The sequence below is a fragment of the Gorilla gorilla genome, chromosome 11 (assembly GCF_029281585.2).
Source record: "Gorilla gorilla gorilla isolate KB3781 chromosome 11, NHGRI_mGorGor1-v2.1_pri, whole genome shotgun sequence".
In the NCBI taxonomy this organism is placed as follows: domain Eukaryota; kingdom Metazoa; phylum Chordata; class Mammalia; order Primates; family Hominidae; genus Gorilla; species Gorilla gorilla.
The window spans coordinates 68,359,267-68,384,293 of record NC_073235.2 but is presented as its reverse complement, the minus strand read 5'-3'; the positions used below and the strand labels follow the sequence as shown (position 1 = coordinate 68,384,293).

At 35.2% G+C, this 25,027-nt stretch overlaps 1 protein-coding gene across 4 annotated transcripts in view; it reads left to right on the top strand.

Moving 5' to 3' along the window:
- Nucleotides 1-25,027, top strand: part of TTC21B (tetratricopeptide repeat domain 21B) — a 79,898-nt gene that overhangs the window by 38,221 nt on the left and 16,650 nt on the right. For 2 of the 4 annotated variants that reach the window (XM_004032725.4, XM_063694955.1), the window contains exons 15-23: nt 181-419; nt 1,996-2,068; nt 3,030-3,140; nt 4,195-4,333; nt 7,881-7,987; nt 13,747-13,935; nt 15,789-15,899; nt 16,904-16,985; nt 24,686-24,836. In XM_004032725.4, the coding sequence (XP_004032773.2) occupies nt 181-419; nt 1,996-2,068; nt 3,030-3,140; nt 4,195-4,333; nt 7,881-7,987; nt 13,747-13,935; nt 15,789-15,899; nt 16,904-16,985; nt 24,686-24,836 (1,202 nt within the window). Of the gene's footprint in view, nt 1-180; nt 420-1,995; nt 2,069-3,029; nt 3,141-4,194; nt 4,334-7,880; nt 7,988-13,746; nt 13,936-15,788; nt 15,900-16,903; nt 16,986-19,272; nt 19,399-20,852; nt 22,097-24,685; nt 24,837-25,027 lie in introns of those variants that run through there. The other 2 variants (XM_055380250.2, XM_055380253.2) reach the window with 2 other exon arrangements.

Below are 25,027 nucleotides of genomic sequence, written 5' to 3'. Positions count from 1 at the left end.
TGATTTTGGTCATGGGTTTAGTTTTAAATTTTTGAGGTTTCGGAAAATTCTATCAATTTATTTCATAAATATTATAAATGTACTAGCATTTATTCATTCTGCATTATGAGAAAATCTCCCTTTCTAGTGTTATTTGTTCACTATTTTGGAAGAATGATTATTTTAATTTCATCTTTACAGCATGAGGCAACCAAAGTTTTACAAGATGCCATCCATGAGTTTTCTGGAACATCTGAAGAAGTGCGGGTTACCATTGCTAATGCAGACCTTGCTCTAGCCCAAGGAGATACTGAGCGGGCTTTAAGCATCCTTCAAAATGTTACAGCCGAACAGCCTTATTTTATAGAGGCCAGAGAAAAAATGGCAGATATTTATCTGAAGCACAGAAAAGATAAAATGTTATATATCACTTGTTTTAGGTAAGTAATTGTCTTAACCCATTATATTTTGATACATTTAGCCACTAATATTAATTCCCAATTTTTTTTTTAACTTTCTTTCAACTGCTTCACAAATACTTTACAGATCGTTTTCTGAATGTGGTCCTGATTCCTTCTACCACCAACTGCAATCACTCTAACCAAGTTGTTTGCTCTCCCTAAAACATAATTATGATTCCTTCAAACTGGCTTGCTGTAGTTTCTCAGCTCTCCTTATCAAATATTATTTTTAGACCCTAGATCTTCCTGTTTGAGAAGGGAGATTGTACCCTGTGTTCTCATAACTTAAGAGCATCATGTAATGTAACAGTAATATAGGGGATAGGCAGGCGTATTTATTAGTCGATATAGTGGTTGTAGGAAAAAAAAAGTTATTTTAGTATGTACCATGCTAACGTGTGGATTACAGATATTTCTTGGTGAAAGAGCATGACCTTAAAAGTATGTCACACTGATGCCCTTATGAGTTGTTGGGATACACAACACACACGCGCACACGCACACACACACACACACAACACACACACACACACACACACACACACACACACACACACAGATTGCTCTTCCTCTTCTCCCCAAACAGAAGGGTAAACATAGAAGCATACACTCTATGTAAGAGAAAATTAACGTTTTTAGCTCTTGAGATCATAGTAAACTGTTGATGAAGTAATTCAGTATTGGCTCATCTATATTATATCAAACTCAAAAAGCTGCTCAGATTCTTTTAAGCGCTGAGTGATTCAGAGAAACTGAGCAGCACCGCATGTTTAGACAGATGGACTGGAGTTCCTAGATTGTATTTTCTAAGGTATTTCCAGAAGATTATCACTGTCATCTCTAATGATATGAAAATAATTCAAAATAGGGTTGATTTATTTTTGATGTACTATAATGTAATAGTTAAAAGTATAGGTTTTGTTTCAGGAAGATCTGACACATCAGCTGCAACTCTTAACATCATCTGTAAAACTGGGATAATAATTCTCAAGAGTTTTTGGACCGGTTAGATGAAAGACTTAACACCACATTATTATTTCAATAACTTTGGTAATTTGACCTTTAGTAGTCTACATTTTCAGGTCAAATGTAAGCAACAAATACTGAAATAGAAGATTTTGTATTTTTTTAAGGTAATTTATTTCAGCATATAATTTATGCCATGAGTATCAGAGCTCAAGATGCATAGGAGGACAGTAAAATTTTATTCTCCCATCATTTTTTTGGTACCTTCACTCCCACATCATTTCAGAAGTAAACATAGCAAAATGTGTAGGTCCAAATAAGGAGAACCTAGATATTTACTATCTATCTGAACTCAGTTACCTGCATTTCAGAAAATGGAAAGATTCAGTGACAAAAATAGCTGATCTAGCATAAACAATTTGGGTGTGGGTATGCATGAGGTTTTTATAATATTACACTGTTGGGTGTATAGAGATACTCTGAAGGCTACTGGCTAACTAAAATAAGGGAGCTTATTTTTTATTTTATTTTATTTTTGGAAGAAGATATCTGTATTCAATATGCTAAGTAATGTTGGTCTGATTTCCAGAGAAATTGCTGAAAGAATGGCTAACCCTCGGTCTTTTCTTCTCCTTGGTGATGCATACATGAATATTCTAGAGGTAAAATTTCTGATGTTACTGAACTGCATTTTTAAAAAATTATTTGTGATGAGTACAACTTCCTATTAAAAGGAATGTTTTTTAAAATAATCTTTAATATTTGAAGATCCAGCCATCACAGTAAAAGGGAGATATCCATTTTAAAGGATAAATAAAATAAAAGGGAGATATCAATTTTTAAAAATTGATTTTATTTTTAAAGTTGAGATCCAGTAATTCAGCACTATTGTTATTTGAAATAGAGATGAGGCCAGGCACGGTGGTTCATGCCTGTAATCCCAGCACTTTGGGAGGCCAAGGCTGGTGGATCACTTGAGATCAAGAGTTCAAGACCAGCCTGGCCAACATGGTGAAACCCCGTCTCTGCAAAAAATACAAAAAATTAGCCCTGCCTGTAGTCCCAGCTATTGGGAAGGCTGAGGCAGGAGAATTACTTGAACCTGGGAGGTGGAGTTTGCAGTGAGCCAAGATTGCGCCACTGCACTCCAGCCTGGGTGACAGAGCAAAACTCCATCTCAGAAAAAAAAAAAAAAGGTAGAGTTGATACCAGAGGTATGTTAGGAGTCTTCTTCTTTATACAGAAGGATAAAGGGAGCAAGGGAGCTACAGACTAAGGTGGTGTTTTCTTCAAAGGGAACCAATCCTTCAGCCCTCTATAACTGGCAGTTTAATGACTTCTGGAAATGAAAAGTCAAGATGGTGTCTCTTAGTCCACATATTGTTATTTATATAGACAAGAGCACAGTTAATATGGGTAGAATTATCCTAATAAATTATACCTACCCATACCTGCTTTTCTCATTTATCACCTTTTTGAAATTCTTAAAGTTCCTGTGCTTTAATATACGCCAAGTCTTATGTAATATTCCAAATGTAGAGATTAATTATAGAACTGTTGCCCTTTAATGGGACCCAGTTATGCTATTTTTTATTGCTTATTTTTTGTGTCTGGCAATATTAGCCTGAAGAAGCCATAGTAGCATATGAGCAAGCATTAAATCAGAACCCGAAAGATGGAACATTGGCAAGCAAAATGGGCAAAGCACTTATCAAAACTCATAACTACTCAATGGTAAGTACTTTATTGTTTGAAATATGTCTATTGCATCAAATTTATCACACCCTGTCCTCGAGAAGCTTCAGCGAGCACCATTTGCATCTTTAATGGTTGTAAACTCCAAATCTGTATTTATGAACTGGGATTTGTGTTAAAGGCCTTCTTAGATTTATCAGATTCTTCATTGCTTCATTTCGTGATGATTATTTGGACCCTAGACCTTGCTTCATCTTGCAGCTAGAATCCTTGCTACCAAATCAATTACCTTAAAGTTGCTATTCTTACACCTCTTTCATTATGTAACAAAACATGATAAATGTTCTTTCTGTTGCACCAATTTTTGCAAGCTATGTGTTTTGAGTTCATTTTTTTTTCCAGTAAGGGAAACAGATTTTTCTTGAACTGTTATATTCTTGCCCTATTCCTGGTAATTGTTGACCATATGTACAACAGCTAGCAAAATGTATGCCTTTGATAAGGTTCACTGGCCTCATAAAACCTGTAAAAAATATTCTTTGCCAAGTACCGTTCTTTATCTACTCGTCATAAGAAATGTTAGTTCTTGGCCAGGTGTGGTGGCTCACGCCTGTAATCCTAACACTTTGGGAGGCCAAGACGGGTGGATCACTTGAGTTCAGGAGTTTGAAACCAGCCTGGCCAACATGGTGAAACCCCATCTCTACGAAAAAATACAAAAAATTAGCTGGGCATGGTGGTGGGCTCCTGTAATCCCAGCTACTTGGGAGGCTGAGGCAGGAGAATTGCTTGAACTTGGGAGGCAGAGGTTGCAGTGAGCTGAGATTGCATCACTGCACTCCAGCCTGGGTGATGGAGTGAGACTGTGACTCAAAAAAAAAAAAAAAAAAAAAAAAGAAATGTTAGTTGTTTCATGTGATGATCTATTCTCTGAGAAGTATGGCATACTTAATTGACAGGCAGGTGTATGCCTACAATTCTTCCTGGTTATTTCTAGTTATACCAATGCTTTAAGTCTGTAATGTGTTAAATAGCTCTGCTTGAATGCCATTCTCATTGCCTTGTTCCCTTAAATGGAATGAATTTTGTTTAGGCAATCACTTACTATGAAGCTGCTCTGAAAACTGGACAAAAGAATTATCTTTGCTATGACCTGGCTGAGCTCTTATTAAAGTTGAAATGGTATGACAAAGCAGAAAAAGTTCTTCAACATGCTCTGGCTCATGAACCTGGTATGAAAGTCTTTCTGGTTTGAAAAAAGTCTGATAACTCTGATCCATTTTATTTTTATATTGCATAAATATGTATTCGTATTCTCAATATTTTATTTGTGGTTGGTTATATAAATACATGCGTATTTTTTCTTTTATCAGAATGCCACTCTACTAAAATGTGATATTTTGAAATCTAGTAGCAGATTTATGAAACAGTTAATTGTGTTATAGAAATATAGCTTACTTTCCAAAATAATATAGTTATCTTTAAATTACAGCTATCTCATATTTAAACACATTAGCATTTTTGTAATCTTTACTTTTTTAAAAAGTAGCATGCTTCTTTTTTAAAATTCAAGCTCTATGAAAGAATATAATGCATAAGTCATCTGTTTCTCCTATGAATTCCATTTGCCTTGTTCTCAAATTATCTCCCTAGTGGCTTATAATTTAATATATATTCTATATATGTGTGTGTATATATAAGTGTAATGTGATTTTCCTGTGCGAAACTGTTAGTCTTCCTTTTCTGCAATTTTTTCCACATACGTGTCCCAGATAGTTTGATGTCAGTACATCATGCATTTAATTTGCATTTCTTTGATGAGTGATAAAGTTAGGTATTATTTTGTTTATATATCTTATTTTCTTCTAGGTAATTTTATTCATATTATTCTATCTACAGGCATCATAATGTTCCATAACACCAATAAATTACTTTTCTTGAAATTATTGGATGTTTAGTTTGCTTTCCATTATTTTGATATTATAATCCATGTTCCAATGAATATCACTGTATCATTCCTTAGTGTACATTTGCATATATTTCTTAGAGTAGGGTGCTGAGCTGAAGATTTTGTGCATGTAAAATTTGTTTGGGTACTATCAAATTACCTTCTTTCAAGTTTGTAAAAATTTACTTTTTTAAGATCTTTTTTTTTTTTTTTTGAGACAGAGTCTCACTCTGTTGCCCAGGCTGGAGTGCGATGGCACGATCTCAGCTCACTGCAAGCTCCGCTGCCCGAACTCACACCATTCTCCTGCCTCAGCCTCCCTAGTAGCTGGGACTACAGGCGCCTGCCACCACGCCCGGCTAATTTTTTGTATTTTTAGTAGAGACGAGTTTTCACCATGTTAGCCAGGACAGTCTCGATCTCCTGACCTTGTGATCTGCCTGCCTCGGCCTCCCAAAGTGCTGGGATTACAGGCGTGAGCCACCGCGCCTGGCCTAAGATCTTTATTTTTAAATAAAATCTAGTGGTTGGCCATTGCCAGAATTTAAAGATTACAGAAGTGAATAAAAGTTGTGTCCTCTCCCACTCTCCAGAGAAAACCATATTTAACAACTTGTGTATCATGATATTCAGTCTCCCTGCCCCCATCTTTTTCTCTCATATATACACAATTATTATACCTACCACTTTTTACTATCTAAATGGATTATAGTACACCTATAATTCTGCAGTATGCATTTTTCATTTAATAACTTCTTTCCTTGTTAGAAATATAGCTCTTCTTTATTTTTTAGCATATGTAGAGTATTCCACTGTATGTTAATATCATAATTGATTTGATGAGTCTCATATTGGAATAGACATTTAGCTTGGGAAATAGTTGGAAGCAGTACTGAGATAAAATCCTTGTTTATATACATATACCTCTCTGTACTTCCTAGAATTGAATCTTGCCCCATTGTTCTTTCTTAAGGCTAAAAACTTCCTGACATTATGTCGTGTTAGTCATGAAAAATAAACATTTTAATTTACATTTCTTTGATGAGTGATAAGGTTAGGTATTATTTTGTTTATATATCTTATTTTCTTCTAGGAATTTTTAATTTATATTCTTTGTCTTTAATCCTTTACCTAATGTTCATGTTGTAGATATTTTCTCCCGGGCTGTCTTTTCTTCATCAGATTTGTTTATTGTATCTTTGATCAAGTAGAATATTTAATGGTCATATATCTGCTTTTCATGTCTTTTTTTGGCTTCTGAATTTCTTGTCACTCTCTAAAAGACCTTCCCTAATCCTAACGTTATGAAAGTATTTCCATATATTTTTGTCATTTATATTGTTTTCATTTTTATATTGAGAACTTTAATCCATGTACTTTATTCCACATACAAGTTTTACTATATAGTTTCCAAAATGGATAGCCAATTTTATTTTCATGCCATTTATGGAACTGGCTCCTTTATTTTATAATAAACTCCTTCATACACATTACTCTGATTATAGGAATCTTTGTTTTATTCCATTGTGTATGTTTCTTTTCTTTTGCCAACAACATGTTTAGTGTAGCTTTAAAATACATTTGAACACATGATGAGAGAAGCCCATTGTAAGTTTTCTGATATTTTCAAAATGATCTTTTGGTTTAGCTTTAATGACATTGGTGCTTAAATTCTTCTAATTATAAATGTATTTATTGTATGAAGTGTTATTAGTTCCATAAAAATATATGCATGGATTTGTCAGATCTTCTTTTGAAACACTTGAAAGGCCTAAATGTGGATATACATTTTGAAAAGTTTGTAGGGGGAGAGACATTCAAGTATCATATGTTTTAGTTACAATGCGTATATTATATTTATGTAACATAAATGCTTTCATTTAATATTTGCTGAGCATACCCATGACATACTTAGATGCCTTCATATACGTTTCATACATTATCTCATCAGGACTCATATTAATCTTTGAGGCAAATATAATCATACCCATTTTAAATTTTGCAATCTGAAACTCAGTTTTATTGATGTGTCCAGGACTACCTAGTTGGTAAAATGGCATGGCGTGTCATGAACTGTGCACTTGACAAATGGTGGAGGAAACATTTTTGTTAATTATCTAGGGTTCTTTTATTGTTCTTAGACACAAAACATTTGGCATTAACCAAATATTTAAATAGAACTTACCACGTACCAGAGTTTGTTTTCACTACTTTGCATATTTTAACTTATTTAGTAACTTATTAGGTTTTAAAATCTTGCATCCACCCTGTGAGGTAGTTACTATCATTTTTCCTATTTTACAGATGAGAGGGAATTACAGAATGGTTAAGTACCTTGCTCAAAATTAAAGGGCTAGTAAGTGGTAAAGCCTAGATTTGAAACCAGACTGTTCAACATCAAAGTCAGTGCTCTTAACAACTGTACTTTATTGCTTATCAAATATCTATGATTTTTAAAAGAGCAGTTATCTTCTTAATTGCATATAGCAACTACTCTATCTTCTAATGACTTAAGTAAACAAATTTTTATACACTTAAGAATAAAAATGGAAATTATTGTGGTGTTAAATTGTTATCTCCTAATATATGTCTAAGAAAAGCCTCTAGTTGTTAACCAGTTCTTTAACTTTTCATCCAGCCAGTTTTTATCCTAAATCTTTTCTTTTTTTTTTAATTTGGCCATTCTTCAGGCAACTGATAGAGAAAATTTTAACCATATTCACTATTTTTCAAAATCATTTTTTCTAGAGACCAGTTTTAAAAATTCTGGAAAAATATAAACATTTATTTAAGATGAATAATTTTTTGCATTACATTTCATTCTTTCATAGTAAATGAACTGTCAGCTCTCATGGAGGATGGACGTTGTCAAGTTCTTCTAGCAAAAGTTTATAGTAAAATGGAAAGACTTGGTGATGCGATCACTGCATTACAACAGGTAAACACATTTGTCTGTGAGTGTGGTCATGAGGTAGGAGATGGATGCAGAAGGAAATATGCCATGTATAAGAGGAAAGCAATCTCTTTTGGCCAAACAGCTACAGAAAATATGTCAAAATCAAAATACTTATTGAATGCTTATGAATTATACATTTTAAATATACTATTACTACTATTACAACAATTTGGGAAGGTTGGAATTTTTTAATCCCATTTTATAGCTGAGGAGACTTGACTGAATAACTTGTGTGAAGTCATATGAATAGTGTCATAATCAGGATTTGAACTTAGTGCTTTCTTCCTCCATTTATTTAGATCTTCTTTTTTCTCTTAATATTTTGTGGTTCTCAGTGTAGAGGTTTTACACAGATTTCCTTAGGTATGTTCCCAAGTGGTTGATGTTTTTTTAATGATGATTCAGTTTCTGATTTGCTAACAACTTCTTTATAAGTGACTTGAATTATTATCAAATATACTATCTGCATCTATCAAGATGATCATATGTCTTTCCTCCTGTTTTCCTTTTCAAATGTGGTATATTAAATTGATTTATTTTCAAATGTTAAAACACCTTATATCTCTGAAATAAATGTCACTTTGATATAATTTTTAAAAAGATATTGCTGGAATTTAAAGATGTTTTATAATATTTTGTTCAGGATTTCTGCATCTGTGTTCAACAAATTGATGCTAATTCTTTTTTTCTTTTCTTTTTTTTTTTTTTGAGACGGAGTTTTGCTCTTGTTGCCCAGGCTGGAGTGTAATGGCGTGATCTCAGCTCACTGCAACCTCTGCCTCCCAGGTTGAAGCGATTCTGTTGTCTCAGCCTCCTGAGTTGCTGGGATTACAGATGCTCACCACCATGCCCAGCTAATTTTTGTGTTTTTCGTATTTTTAGCAGAGACAGGGTTTCACCATGTTGGTCAGGCTGGTCTCAAACTCCTGACCTCAGGTGATTCCCCCTGCCACGGCCTTCCAACGTGCTGGGATTACAGGCGTGAGCCACCGCACCCGGCTGCTAATTCTTTGATGTTTGGAATAATTCAGTGTTGCAGACCTTGAGACCTCTTTGAAGGAAAGTTTTTAATAGATTTCAGACTGATCATTTTCAAATTGTTTCTTATATCAATTTGGAATTTTTTAAGTACTCAGTTTATTGTTAAATTTATTAACATAAACTTGTTTATTATATCTTTTCTTTTGAATGTCTACAAATGCAGTGAAAAAGGTCCCTTTTACAAACCTGATATTAGTAATTTTTTCTTCTTTAATAATCAGTTATGCTAGGGGTTATCTTATTAATATTTTCAAAGGGTCAACTTTTGCCTTTTCTGGCTTCATTAAATGTTTTAACCTCATAATTAATTTATTCTACACTCTTTGGGTTTGGTTTACTGATTTTTTTTTTTTTTTTTTTAGCCTCTTGAAACAGTATGTTAGGTAATGGATTTTGAGCTTTTGTTATTTTCCTATTCATTTGAAGCAGTAAATTTCTCTCTCAACACTGGTTTATCAGCATTCCACAAGTTTATTATTATTTAGTGTAAAACATTTCCTCATTTTCACTTTGATTGCTTCTTGGACCGGTGGGTTATTTAAAAGTGTAACATTGAATTTTTATGGAGTTCTGATTTGCTTGTTATCTTTTTGATACTGACTTCTAGTACACTTCTGCTGTGCCAAGACATACTTTGAATGATTCAATCCTTTGCAATTTGTTGAAGCTTGCTTTACATCCTACATTATAATCAATTTTGGTAAAGGTTCCATGTGGACTTGAAATAATGTGTTTCTAACATTACTGTAACCACAATTACTTTTGCACCAACCTAATAAATACTTAGTTCAACCGTATGTCAATTAGGTCAGGTTTGTTGACTGATTTCTGTACATCTTCCCTGTTCTTAGTGTTTGGTCGTTATTTGTTTGTTTGCTTGGTTTTGGTCTATTTGTATGAGAGGGGTGTTAAAGTCTTTCAGTGTAATTGTGGATTTCTTTTTTTTCCATTTAGTTCTATGTATTTTTGCTTCATTTATTTAGAAGATACATTATTGAATGATCCAGATTTAGAATGACAATATCTTCCTGGTGAATTAAGTTATTTAAAATAATAAAATGGCCTTCTTCATTTCTAGTAATGCTTCTTGCTTTAAAATCTCCTTTGTCTTGTGTTAATATAGCTAACTCCAGTTTCCTTTTAGTACTTGCATGGTATATCTCCTGCATTCTTTTACTTTCAATTTTACGTGTCCTTATGTTTAAGATCTGTCAGCATACAATTTTTTTCTTGACAATCTAAATCTATTATAGTTTTTTTAACATTTAATATAATTATGAATTATATTTGGATTTGGATTTGCCATCTTACAATCTGTTTTTTTCTAAATTTTCTGGACTTTCATCTGAGTTAAATTATTCTTATTCCACTTTCCCCTCTATTGTGTTATTTATACCTCCTTTTATTATTTTTCAGTGTTAGCTACAACACACATTTCTTCTTATCCAAATTCTATTATTCTATCTTTGCCTTTTCTATTATTGTTGTCATGCATTTTAAATTAGTTGTTTGAAACTTTGTTTATAGGGAACACAATGTGATGTATTTTATTTCAGTATCAGACACTGGAAGATTTTTAGAGAAATCTTCTAGGTTCTCCATCTCATTTAAGCGATTTTGCCTATCTGCCCTATCTGTTATGTGTTGATTTTGCAGCTTACTTCTGAGAGGGATGATCTTACTTCCCAAGTTCCCTGGAGGCACTTTACTGTTCCCCAGATAGGATCCATAATATTGGTTTGTTTTGCAGTTGTCTAGTTTCTGGATATAAAAGTGAAATCATCACTTACCTTCTTAATACTTTATATTTTTTAAAAAGGACCCCCATTATTTTTATCTCATTCTGTTTATTCTGTGTCTGTAAGCTCCTGTGATATGTTGGAAGCAACAGGTCTGTGAGGTAAGCAAACAGTTTATGTATTACTGTGCTTATTTTCCCATAGAGAGTGTTTGTCCAAGATTATACAGCTGGTTACTAGAAGAGTTTGAAGTGGAATGCAGATGCCTCAGTCCTAACCCTTTGTGCTTTCCAGGATACTATACTAGTCACCTTTTGACTAGATTCCTGTGTACCCAGAAGAGTTCTGCATTCTGCAATTAATTTGTAGTGTTTTGGTTTTGAGATTTAACTGACAGGGGTGTGTGTATGTGTGTGTGCACGTGTGTGTGCATGCAATGTGCGTGCATACCCAAGTTTCAGTAGACCCAAAATTTTTTGTTCTAATTGTGAATGAATTGAGCTTGGATTATTAGATTTCTGTGATATCTATCTAAGTTTATGATATCATTAAAATATGTAATCTTAAACAATATTAATATCCTTAATTATTGGTACATTTTAGCTCTTATTTTCTGAATCACATGATAGAGAATTGCACCCAGCCCTAGGTTAGTTACCAGAAGCTACAAGGAAAGTGTAATCTTTGGTAAAGGTAGACTTTTAAAACATTTTAGAAATAAATTTAGCTTAGTTCACTCCTTTATGAATATCATTAGTCCCAGTCACCATGGTCCCATGAGCCCCTGTGTTATAAAAGCAGACATATGAAGCAACATCAAAAAACAGCATGCCATGGCTAGACAATGCCAGCACCCCAAACTGTAATCAATTTTGAGTTTATATGTTAGATCCCAGGGATTATTCATCTTTAATAAGGTTTGAAGAATTATAACATTCTTCCCACTAATGACATGCTGTATATTCTGAATGACAGAGACAAATCTTAAGATGCAATTCAAACAGAAACCTATAAGTGGAGTCAAAGTTTTTCATATTTTCTGTTCATTTATTCAGCAACCATTTATTGAGCTTAATTCTCCACATTATGTAACTTAGGGGTTCTGTCATAGTGTTTTTGCAAAGTTGCTAAACATTTTTGGCAATGACGGAAATGGTAAATTTAGGGAAATCTCAAGTCTTAGGAATTTTGCTTTCTAAACATTTCAGACTTTTCCAATAACTCCGCATTTCCGTAGCCCTCTCTGTCATCTTTTAGCTGACTCCATCGTTATTTCTTGCTTACGGTCCTGAAGTAGCCTCCTGATTGATCCCAGTCTCATTTCCCTCTAGTCAGTTCTTCACAGTGACACCAGGGTGATGGTTCCCAAAGGCAACCTGATCCTGTCATGCCAATGCCTATAAACGTGGCATAGTAGCTTCCCATGGGCTCTAGGATAAAATGTAGATTATTTAACAGGCTTACCTGTTGTATATTCTCAATATCTTTCCAGCCATTTTTTCTTCTAATTATTTGATCAGGCAGTGTATCCCTCATTCTCTTTCCTTCACATGTGATTCCTAATGCCTATGAGCCATTCCATCTCTTCATCCCATCTGTTTTTCCCCAACTCACCAGGGTGTAACTACTAACCATTCTTTAATTCTTACCTGACTTCCAAGACTGAGTTAGATTTTCTATTATGTACTCCCATGGCAACAGCATTTTCCACTTAACTTGTTGGAAAAGGGACAACTGTCCTCTGGGGGCTCTGTTGCCAATATTTGTTCCACTTTCTCTTTCATTTTCACTTTCTTTCTTACACTTGCAATCCAGAGTCCAGATGTAAAACAGTGTAGGGCCATAAGTGATGGGACATCTCTAACAAAATTCTTGGAGGCTGCTGCCTGGAAACTTGTGTCCTTGGGATGGTACCCTTACCCCTGAGGTGCTAGGGATGGGCCCCAGGGTCTTTCCCTGCTTTCTACTTTCCTAATGGCTAAGTGATGTCAGAGGACAACATCTTGATGTGTAGAGGTACAAGAATTCAGGGATGCAAGGATGCCTTCCTGCAAGACAGAGATCATCCTATCTAAACCAATTGTTTTCAGGTTTTTTACTAGGAGCACATGCATGAATGTGTATATATGTGTATAGCTATGCAAAAACATGAACAGATGTATGCATGTGTATAATCCAGAACACACAGAGGTACATATACTGACATACTGAAACACATATTAATATAACCAAAATAAAAATTTCATGAGACAGTATTAATGTTAACCACATGCTGTATACTTATATTTTTCTTTCATTTGCAAAAGAATGCTGTTATGACTGTCTAAACCTCTGGCTTGAGAAAAAAAAAAGAAAACCTGTTTCAAAGCAATTGTTAGCTAACATTTTGACAAGACTCCCCAGAAGGGTGTCTTGTGTGTAGCATAATATATTGCATGTGGTAGGCATTTACTATTTGTTAAATGAATGCATTCACTAGTGAATCATTATGTGTAGCTAAAACATAAATTTTATTTTTGAAGACCTAAAACGTGTGAGTTCTTACCATTTATTAAAGGAAGATCTCAATGTTCCAGAAACCAGATGGATGGGTGGAAAGGCTGATATTCTTCCAATATAACAATCTACTCTACATTCTTACTCTGAGGAAGGCCCCACCTCTTTGTATTTGTTTCACGGTTGTATTTCCTCCTTAGTGAACTTCCTATACACATGTTGTAACAGTGGGAAAAGACTCAGTAATTCCATAAGTTTTTTGTTGGAAAGATACATGTGTGCTGGCTCATTTGCAAACAAGTGCATGCTTGAGATCTCAATAAGACATTTTCTTTGGATCAGGCTTTGTTAGATCAAGGGTTCATAATGTTTAAATAAATCTGTAAAATTATGCTGTGTGTGAGTTATGGAGAATTTAATTTCCTTTTTTTTTTTTTAATTCCCTTTTATGCTGATTTTTTCTAGGCTCGAGAATTACAAGCTCGGGTACTAAAACGTGTTCAGATGGAACAGCCAGATGCAGTTCCTGCACAGAAACATTTAGCAGCTGAAATTTGTGCAGAGATTGCAAAACATTCTGTTGCTCAGCGAGACTATGAAAAAGCAATTAAGTTTTATAGAGAGGCTCTGGTTCACTGCGAAACGGATAGTAAGGTCAGTACCTTTATAAAATTTTAAATACCTTTTATTCCAGATGTCTTCCAATTTCCTCAGATGTAAAATTTTTACCAGCTTATTTTAAAAGAAGATGTAGGCAGGGTGCAGTGGCTGATGCCTATAATCCCAGCCCTTTGGGAGGCCAAGGCATGTGGATCATCTGAGGTCAGGAGTTTGAGACCAGCCTGACCAACATGGGGAAACCTTGTCTTTACTGAAAATACAAAAATTAGCCAGCGTGGTGGGGGGGCGCCTCCTGTAATCCCAGCTACTTGGGAGGCTGAGGCAGGAGAATTGCTTGAACCTGGGAGGCGGAGAGGTTGCAGTGACCCAAGATCGCGCCACTGCACTCCAGCCTGGGCAACAGAGCGGGACTCCATCTCAAAAAATAAAATAAAAAAATAGAAACAAGATTTTAAAAGAAATGTAACAAAAATACAAGTTAAAAGATTAATATTATTCCTCAAAAACTTTCAAAATCTTACATGATGCCTTACATTAAGAATATTAGAGTTTAAGGCTGGATGCAGTGGCTCATACCTGTAATCCCAGCACTTTGAGAGGCCAAGGCAGGCAGATCACTTGAGTCCAGAAGTTCAAGACCAGCCTAGGCAGCATGGGTAAACCCCAGTCTACTAAAAAATACAAAAATTAGCCAGGCATGGTGGCATATACCTGTAGTCCCAGCTCCTCGGGGTGCTGAGGCAGGAGGATCACCTGAGCCCAGAAGGTCAAGGCTGCAGTTAACCATGATGATGCCACTGTACTACAGCCTGGGTAACAAAGCAATACCCTGTCTCAAAAAAAAAAAAGAAAAGAAAAAAGAACATTACAATTATTTAAAAACTATAATGGAACACGTAATATAAAGCAACCTGCAAATTGTTTTAATATTTATGTTTTTAATTATCAAAATAATTTAAATAATTTTCAAATTTATTGTATCAATTTAGTTTAATTTATCAAAATAAATTAATTTTAAAATAATTTAAAATAATTTCTCAATCACAAATACCTGGATTTAGGTAATTCAGTTCCTTTTACTAAACAGCTGTTGTACACTCTGTATTTCAATTGGTGTTTAGTACTAAGGATGCAAAAATGGCTAGGCTCAATCTATGACCTCATATAGCACAGTGGGAGAATAAATGTAAAGATAATTTTGGTGTAGCACATTTACATACATGACTGATTATATAAAAAGTTTTTACTCTGTCAAGATCTGAGAGGATTTGGAGAGATTATTAATTTTTGAAAATAATTAATGGCTAAACACTTAAGTAAGTGATCATGTACAAAAGACAACTATCCTCTAGAATTTAATAACTAGTTTGAACATTTTTATTAATATAATTTTTTCAGATAAAGGGCAAAAACAACCTTTAGCAAGGCATAACCAAACAGATACCTTTTTCAGTGGTGGCTAAAGGAGTTGGAATCCTACTTTTAAATCTGAGGCATACCTTAGAGATTATCTGCTTGAAGCTTTTTATTTTACAAATGAGAAAGCAGGTTAAGGGAGGTAGAAGGGACCTGACTTGGCCCCGTTATGGGACTATAATCCAGTCTCCTGGTTTTAAGACCAGTGTTCTTTTCACAATGCATTATGTCTCTCTACTTTTGAAGTGAGTTACTACCTGTTTCTCTGGTTTTTTTTTCTAGTGTAAGAGAAAATAGAGATGGGTATACATACTGTTGTTGTTGTTTTTTTTTTTTTTTTTGTCTATTATACTTGGCATTTTTATTGCAATGACTTTTGGTCAACTAAAGTTTAATCTGTACCCACGTATTTTCCTCATTGACTTTTTATTCTATACAGTGTCTGATGAATCTAGCCCTTTGCTCTACAGATTATGTTGGAACTGGCACGATTATACCTGGCACAAGATGACCCTGATTCCTGCCTGCGGCAGTGTGCTCTACTGCTTCAGAGTGACCAGGATAATGAAGCTGCTACCATGGTCAGTCCAAGGAACTTCAGTACAATAAAAGCACTTGTGTTTTATAAGTTTTAAATTTTACCCCATGGAACTACTACTAGATGATGAGGCATGGCTCATGTTGGCTTTTGGAAGAAATAACATTTTTCTAACATTACTACATTTTACCAATAAAGACCCAGAATCATTAGGATTTTATTTATAAGAAAGATAAACCTAGGTCAGGCTTTTACATGCCCTTTAGGGGTCTAGTTATTTTTTATTTATGCCTAAGGGGATGCTTGGTCAGGTGGAGTTCATGTGGTAACACTATAATTTGCTAAGAACTAACTTTTAAGTACTTAGGAATGCTGGACAAATTTAAGAGTTTGGGTGGAATTTTTGGAGTTACAGGGGAAAAAAAACAACTTCATATTATCAGTCTAAGACAGTCTGTTTTGAATAGACTTTTTTATTTTTTCTTATTTTTACGTGGGCTAAAATATTTGTTAGCTTTGCAGACAGCTACACGGATGACATTTTGTGAGGTTTATTTAAAGTTATTGTGGTTAAAAAGAAATATATGAAATCTGCATTTTTAAACACATAATAAGAAAAATGTCAGTAGGTCTTGCTCATTTTTAATTTTTCAAAATAGTTATGATTTAAATTTTGTTTTGTTTTTGAATCATCTCATTATTATTTTAGTCAGGTCCAGTGAGGTATCTTTTCTACAACAGCACATAGAGTGTGCAATTCCTTTCAAATTTCTGTTTTTAAAACAATTGCTAGAAACATATTTTTTGCTAAAAATACAATTTTGCAAGCAGAGCAATCTGTTTCACATCCTTGATTATCTTCTGTTACACTGATCTGCAAGTTATTCTGCACAAGGTGGGCTTGAATCTTAAATGCCTCCTTTTTATAAAATGCTGCCCCCTCCTCATGTTTATCATCTATATTTTTCTAGTGCTAAATCTTGATTGGAAGAATATGTTGTGTAAAATACATGGCAATATTTTTAGAACCAACTTTTATCTTTATAGATGATGGCTGATCTCATGTTCAGAAAACAAGACTATGAACAAGCAGTGTTTCATTTACAGCAGCTTTTAGAACGTAAGCCAGGTAAATACCTACTGATTGTATTTTCTGAGTGCAGTCACCCCTCCCTTTCTCCTTTTTTCTTCTGTTTAGTGGTTATGCCCTCGGGCAAACTCCGTCCCTAGTTGAATTAGACTGTCTGCTTATTCCACACATGGGCTTAAGTAGCTGAAATGGCTATAAGGAAATTGCAACACTGTTGACTGGTCTCACTTTAAATTATGAGCACAAACCTGGTAATCCTACTGTATTCCAAGAATGAATTCATTGATTCTAACTACTTTTCCCACTTTCTCCTGTCTCCTCAGACCTCCATCACCCTTGCCCCGTTTCTTGCCCACAGTTAAAAGCCTTGCCACCTACTTCACTAAGAGAATATTTGTACCTGGAAGAGAACTTGTCCATTCTTTGTCACCAAATTTACCCACCCCTCAGCCTTTGTCCTCCCCAGGCCTGTGATCCTGCCTGTGGCCAGCTTCTCACCTAAAAAAGGGCTTCACTCTTACAGTTCTCTCTCTTGAATTATCATTTTTTTTCTAATCAGCATGTAACTGTGCTGTGACATCTTCCTGCTGTAAATAAATCAGTCAATAAAAATCAACTCTTAACTCTCATCCCCTCCCAATTACTATGCCCTTCCTCAGTTCTTCTCGACAACAAATTTTCTGTGAAGGATTTTCAAACATGCTGTGTTCACTTTGTCTCATCCACTGCTGCACCCCAGGGAAGTCACTTCTGCAATGTGGTCGGTGACCCCCATACTGCCAGATCAGATTCAGTTCTCAGTTCTCTGCCGACTTGACCTGTCATCATATTTGGCACAGTTTATCCCCCTCCACAATGAAAGACTTTCTTCATTTGTCTCTGAGATCCTAAACTCACTCAGTTCTTCTTTTGCCCCATTGCCTGCTGTTTCAGTCTCCTTTGTTGGAGTTCTCTTCTCTGTATGACATTTAAATATTAGAACACTTGTAGCTTCAGTTCCTGAACCTCCTTTCTTTTTATATATTCACCCCGTAGGTGACTTTGTCCAGGTGCATGGCTTTATATCCCATGTATGTGCAGATGTGTCCTAAACACTTATCTGCAGCCCTTACTCATGTACACCTCTGCCTCTTTGCATTCCCACTCAGATGTCTAGGAGTATCTCAAGCTTAACATGTCCAAAATAGAACACCTGAACTTTCCCTCGCCTCTAAGTTTGCTCCACCCCCACCTCTCACCTCAGTGACTGGCATCACTGCTCACTGTTGTGCCGGCCCAGACCTCACAGTTAACCTTTGTCTCATCTTTCTCTCATATATCACCTCCAGTCTATCAGCAAATCCTTGTTAGTGCTACATTCAAAGTATACCTAGAATGCCATCACTTCTTACCACCTCTGTTACTGCCACCCTGGTCTAAGGCATTGCCATCTTCCACATAGATTATTGCAGCATCGTCATAACTCATCTGTGTTTCCATCCCTAGCCTATGAAGAATTTAGAAATACTGTCATTGAAAATGGCAGAGATACCCCTGAAAATTCTAGGCTAAACATCACGGTTTTTAATTTTCTCTCTGTAAAAGAAATGAAAAGTACACTGTGTAGGGACTGGTATGGCGGTTCCACAGTATCATCAGGAAACCAGAGCCTTCTCTCTTTTTGTTCTACGTCGTTACCCTGACTTGCCTGAGAATCACCTCATGGTTCAAGATGACCACCGCAGTGCTGGGCATTGATGTTCCAGGGCCCAGGTGGGGAAGGTGGGTGCAGAGCTGGGCAAAAGGGCTTCCCAACCAGCAAATCATCGTTTTATTAAAAACAAAACAAACAAACAAACAAAAAAACCCTTAGTAGTATCACCTCCGTGGCTGCAAAAGAAGGTGAGAAATGTTATCTTTTAGCTGAATCTAATACCCTGTAGAATAAAATCAGAATTCTGATAGTAAAGAAGAAAGGGACAACAGAAACTAGGTAGGCAAAAGCCCAAGCCAGTTACAGCTTTGAGCCTTTTTGTTTGCTGTTTCTACTTCCCGGAATATGCTGCTCCCAGAGGTCTATCTGGCTGCTGCCTCATTTTCTTTTGTGCCTTTGCTCTGGTGCTGCTTCTTCCTTAGAATGCCCTTCCCTCACTGGCCTACATCAAGTAGCACCACTTTTCGCTCTCTGTCCCTTTATCCTGTTTTCTGTTCAGTTGAGTTTTTGGGGTTTGGCTTTAGGATTTTTGGGTTTTGTGTAGCCCTTGTGAAACAAAAGCAAAAAACTACAAATCATAGAATGGAAGCATCAAGTGACCAGAAACGTTGTCCTTCACTGCTGTGTTTCCAGAATTTAGAAGAATATCTGGCCTAGTTAGTACTCAACAAATACTGGATGGAAAGAAGAGTGAGGGAGAAAAGGAAGAAAGGGAAGCAGGGATGGAGGGACGAGAGGAAAGAGAAAAAGAAGAAAGAGGTGGGAACTGTTTGACTAATACATGACTGTATGTTACTACCTGTGTTACTAAAAAGAGTTTGAAATGGCAGAGGAAGTCCTAGAGCTGTGTTTCAGTTCTTCTAAACCCCACCACCTTCATCTCAGGCTGATGCCCTAGGCAGTCAGAGCTGCCTGGTTAGAGCCTCAGAGACACAGAGGTGGCAATCCTTCAAGCAGGGCAACTCAAAGAACTAGATATGCTCTGCAGGCTACCTCTAGTAATGCTTTTAATGAAAAGATGTTTGAATTTAGAGAACATCAGTTTGTATTTAGAAATAAAATATCCCCAGCGAGCACAAAAATTGAAAGGAGAAAATATGGTCTGTTTTTTACAGTAATATCAACACTTTATTATTTTTACTATTTGAGTTTTTTAATTAAATAAATTAAATTTATTTAATTTTGGGACTACCACAGGCAATTTCATTTGTTTTTTGCCCTGTCTATTCCAGAGTATACTCAGATGTTATTTAAAAGAATGCTGTGAATTGCTTGACCATCTCACCTCTTCCACTCACTCTGAGTCCAAAATATGGGCTCATCTTGCCACCCACATTGCCCAAACCTACTTTTATTTTCTTCAGGCCTGTGTCATTTTTTCCCCTGCCATTTCTACCTTGTGTTCCACACTGTTTTCTCTTATTCCTCTTCTCTAAACTACCATTTAAAAGTAATATACATAATATATTCATTCTATCTCAAGCTGTTCCCATTTCACAGTCTTTCCCTTTGAGACAATGATCTAACTTTATTTCTTTAAAAAACAGACTTCTTCCACTGTGAATATTTTTAAGTCATTAAAAGTATTATAGTTTTCTAAGATTTGAAGAATCTCACACATTATAGTTTTCTAAGATTTGAAGAAGTCTTCATGTGTCTTGTGGGTTTTGTTTCACGTAAGTTTCTGTTGCTTGGCAGCAGCCTTTTTCCCGAAAAAATTGGCTTAGTAGACTGGCTGCTTTGGACTGTTTGTAAACAAATATAAAAGCAATTTTTTATAAATGCAATATAAGGATCTTGTACTCCAGCAACACCAAATGACATACAACCATGCTTCCAAGTCTTTGCTTGGGTTTTTTCCTTTTGCCTAAAATGAACTTTAGCTTCCTTATCCCTTTTCTCTTTCCAAACACATAATCTAAAATATATCCCTCTTGGGGGAAAATAAAAAAGTAAATCTGCATCCCACTACCACCACCTACATTAAAAAATGTCTTATGTGGTGCTGGGTAGCATGACCAACCATCCTAGATTTGCCTCGGAGCGAAGGGTTTTCCTGGATGCAGGACTTCCCATGCTAACAGAAAGTCACAGGCAAACTGTGATGAGTTGGTAACCCTAATCCTCGGTTACTTTGTCCATACATCTTTATTACTTATAGTATTTTACTAAAAATATTTATGTGCATATTTGTGTTCTTTATTACACTGTAGACTCCTCGAGTTCAGGGATCACACCATATTCCCAATATCAGACAAAATGCCATGCACATGGATGTGGCAACATAGATGTTTATTGGTTGAATGGATCAGTGAATGACTGTAAAACACCAAGTCAATTAAAAATACAGCAGAAGAATCGCTTGAACCTGGGAGGTGGAGGTTGCAGTGAGCCAAGATCACACCACTGCACTCCAGCCTCGGTGACAGAGTGAGACTTGGTCTCAAAAACAACCACAAAATTTTAAGTAAATTTTTATTGTCTATGTGATATTTTTAATCTTAAGAGTTTTTAATCTTGTGTTGTATGCTTTATTCTTACTAGTACCTTACATACTTATCCACAGATCTATTTTGTTGGAATTACTCTAAAACATGCATCTCCATTCATTTTATGTGTACATTATTGGTTATCCTCAGTAACACATCTTGTACTTTAGATTAAGGCTCTATTTTAGCTTATTTCAGAAATGTACCGTACAAATTTGACCTAATTTAAGTAGTTGAAAAATTCCTCTTCTAGATCTAAGTACTGCTCTCATGACAGATTGCCCCTTTTCTCTCTCAGAATCTCCAGATCGCCTTGAGCTTTCCCCTTCCTTCATACTAACTAATTGGTTAACATGTCTCCTCAGTTCTGTTTGCTTGATAGCTAGCTAACACATCCAGTCTGTCGTATCCTAACCCACTGCTCTAATGAAGACCCTTATCACCTCTCATCTGAACTAGTGCAGATTCCCAACTCATCTTCCAGCTTCTAGGTTCTGGCTGCTCCAGGTCATCATAGGACTAGCATATCGGTTCTAAAAATCAAAACCTACCCTTTGCTTAAAATTTAAGTTAGTGCTTCAGGATAAAGTCTAAAACCATAGCATTATTTTAATAATAATATGGCCACAAATTATTTGGCCATTTATATTTCTTATCCTTCTTCCTCCACTTTAATAATATCAAAGTTACCAACACTCCCCACACTGTTCTCTGCTTCCCTCTTGGCGCATGCCTTCTGCTACTTGGAATGCCTTTGTCCGTCTAGTAAGATCTTCCTCCTATCCTTGAGGCTGCTCAAAGGTCAACTCCTATGTGAAATTTCCCAACTCCTCCAGGCAGAGTTAAGAATCCTGTGCTTTGTAATACCATACCATAGCACTGCATGCTTGCCACATCTCATCACCCTATAACTATTTTGGTATCTTCCTACTATTCATCAGTAAAGATGGACCAGCTAAGTTTTTTAGAAGGTAATATACATTTTAGTTTTTAATAGATTTCTTAAGTGCAGAAATTTGCCTTCTGTCAAATGTCATGGTTAACCAAAGACAAGTGAATGTAATTTAATCTGTCACTGGTAATTATAACTTGAACTAATAATGAATACACTTCAATAGTATATAAGAAGTATTCAAGAAATTGCCTTCCCAATGTTGATAATACTAGCAGTATCATGCAAAAAAAATTTAATCCGAAATTTTAACCTTTAGTTCTTGCTTAATCCAATATAGCTTCCAGATGTTGTGGCTTTATTATGGGGTAGTTACTCTATTTCTTATCAACATTTTTGGAAGTATAAATATTATTAATAACATTAGTAATTTATAAATATTTTTCATGCCTTTATTTCTGTAGCACTCCTACAGTCAATATTATAATCCTATTTTAAGAAAATAAGTATATTGGACTCAAAGAATTTGAGTAATTTGCTTGAATTCACATAGCTAAAGGACAAGACCAATATTTGAATTGTCTTTTTCTGAAACCATATTCTTATTGTGCCCTTTTTAGTGATGCTAAAAGGTGTGATGAACAAAATCTCTGGACCCAAGATTGTGTGTCAAGGGGACAAATGATACTATCAGCCTGTATTAATTTGACATCCTGTAATTAAGTAGATGAAGTGTTTCCAAAAGTTTTTTTTAAAGAATATTTTGTATTGTGGTGAAACATACATAACACAAAATTCATCATCTTAACCATTTTTAAGTGTACTGTTCAGTGGCATTAAATGCATTCACATTGTTGTGTAAGTCATCACCATTATCCATCTCCAAAACGTTTTTGCCATTCCAAACTGAAGTCTGTACACCAGTTCCTCGTTCCTCATTCCTCTTCCCGGAGCCCCTGGCAACCATCATTCTACTTTCTGTGTTGATGAATTTATTCTAGGCACCTCATGTAAGCTGTATCACACAGCATTTGTCCTTTTGTGTCTGGCATATTTCACTTGGTACAATGTCTTCACAGTTCATCCATGTTGTAGTGTATGTCAAAATTTTCTTTTTTATGGCAGACATACAATATACAATATTCCTTTATATGTACATACTACATTTTGATTATCTATTCAAACACAATGGACATGTGGGCTCTTTCCACTTTTTCTGTCTATTGTGAAGGTTGCTGCTATGAATGTTGGTGTACGAATACCCGTTTGAGTCTCTGCTTTTAATCTTTTGGGTATATACTCAGGAAAGTTGCTGAATTACATGGTGTCATCTCTTTTCAAATAGCAAAATAGAGTCAAGGATAAATAGCTTTAAAACAAGCTTTTTTGTTTGTGTGTTTTAATTCTAGAAATTCAACCTAAGAACATGTTCAGAATAGCTTATTTAAGGGTTTTTACAAGTCCCCTACAAATCCCTAGTCCTGTGCTAACTGAAACTTGAGCACACAAACATCTAAAAGACACCACTATAAAGAAATAAATAATGTGAATCATCAGTAAGTAGGCCCTTACGCAACCATTAAAAATCATGTTTTAGAAGATTGTTTAATGACAATTGGGAAATGTTTACTGTTTAATGTTCATCAAAATCAACATTAAAACCAATCAAAACCGATCAAAATCAAAACCCCAATGTGACTCCAGTTTTGTATATATTTAAATAAATATCTATTTTGTATGAATGTAAACAAAGAAATACATATCTTTGCTTACATTTATATATAGGTTGGTTTTCAAATATGAAAGAAAGCACACCAAAATGTGCTAATCTTTAGCTGGAAATATGGTGATTTTTTTTTCTTTGTACTTTTTATATATATTTTCCTTATTTTCTGTAGTGTCTATACATTATTTTTACAATCCTAAAAAAGATTTATTAAATTATTCTCAAAGCTTAGTTTGTTACTGATAAGAGAGAACTAGATAGAATTGGAAGAAGGCTTTCTAGGAACCTCCCAGGAAATTATACCTGAGATCAAAGGAATGAATGAATGAATGAATGAATGAATGAATGAATGAATTTTTTTTAGAAGAAGGTGAAACAGGATTAAATTATGGGGACTAATATGCTAAAGTTCTAGTATGGTAAGCTAGCATATGGTATGTTAGCTACATGTACATATCAAAGAGAGACTGGAGAAAAATTTTATTGCCCACCCCGTACATTATTTGTCAATTGTACTGTTCCCACACCCTTCCTAGCAACAGTATGTAGGAGAGGGGTTCTCAGAGACCGACAGTGAACTTGTTCTGTGCAATTAAATCGGTATTCCTGAACTTCACAGTTGAAAGTCTAGATTACCTAGGTAGGGGCTGTTTCTCTAAGGTTTTGGTCCCCCAAACAATAGAAAAGTTACAAGAAATATGCGTTTTTCTAGATATGCCTATGTAGACACTGTGACCAGCCTAGCCCAAACTGTATTATTTAGTAGATCATCTAGTTGGCCATACAGCCTCTATAGGGAATTATACCCTGAGGCATTTTTTGTTTATATTTAAAATGTACTTTATATGAAGTAAATTATACTCTAATGAAGTAGAATTATAACCAACAAAAGAAACAGTATAAAATGGTGCCCATATCTGAAGTATTATTTGTTTCTAGATAATTATATGACATTATCTCGTTTGATTGATCTCCTAAGAAGATGTGGAAAACTCGAGGATGTCCCAAGATTTTTCTCAATGGCTGAGAAACGTAACTCCAGAGCAAAATTGGAACCAGGATTTCAGTATTGTAAAGGACTGTATCTTTGGTAAATCTATTTACAAATAAATGCTACATGATTTTTTTTTCTCATTGTAAATCAAGTAGAATAAGCTTTTCTTTTTGTAGTAAAAAAAAAATGTACATTTCAAAATAATTCAACAGTTTTATTTACCAGACAGATTATAAACTAATATAAATTTTGTAGTCAGTGATTGAAATAAATAATTCTTTTAAACA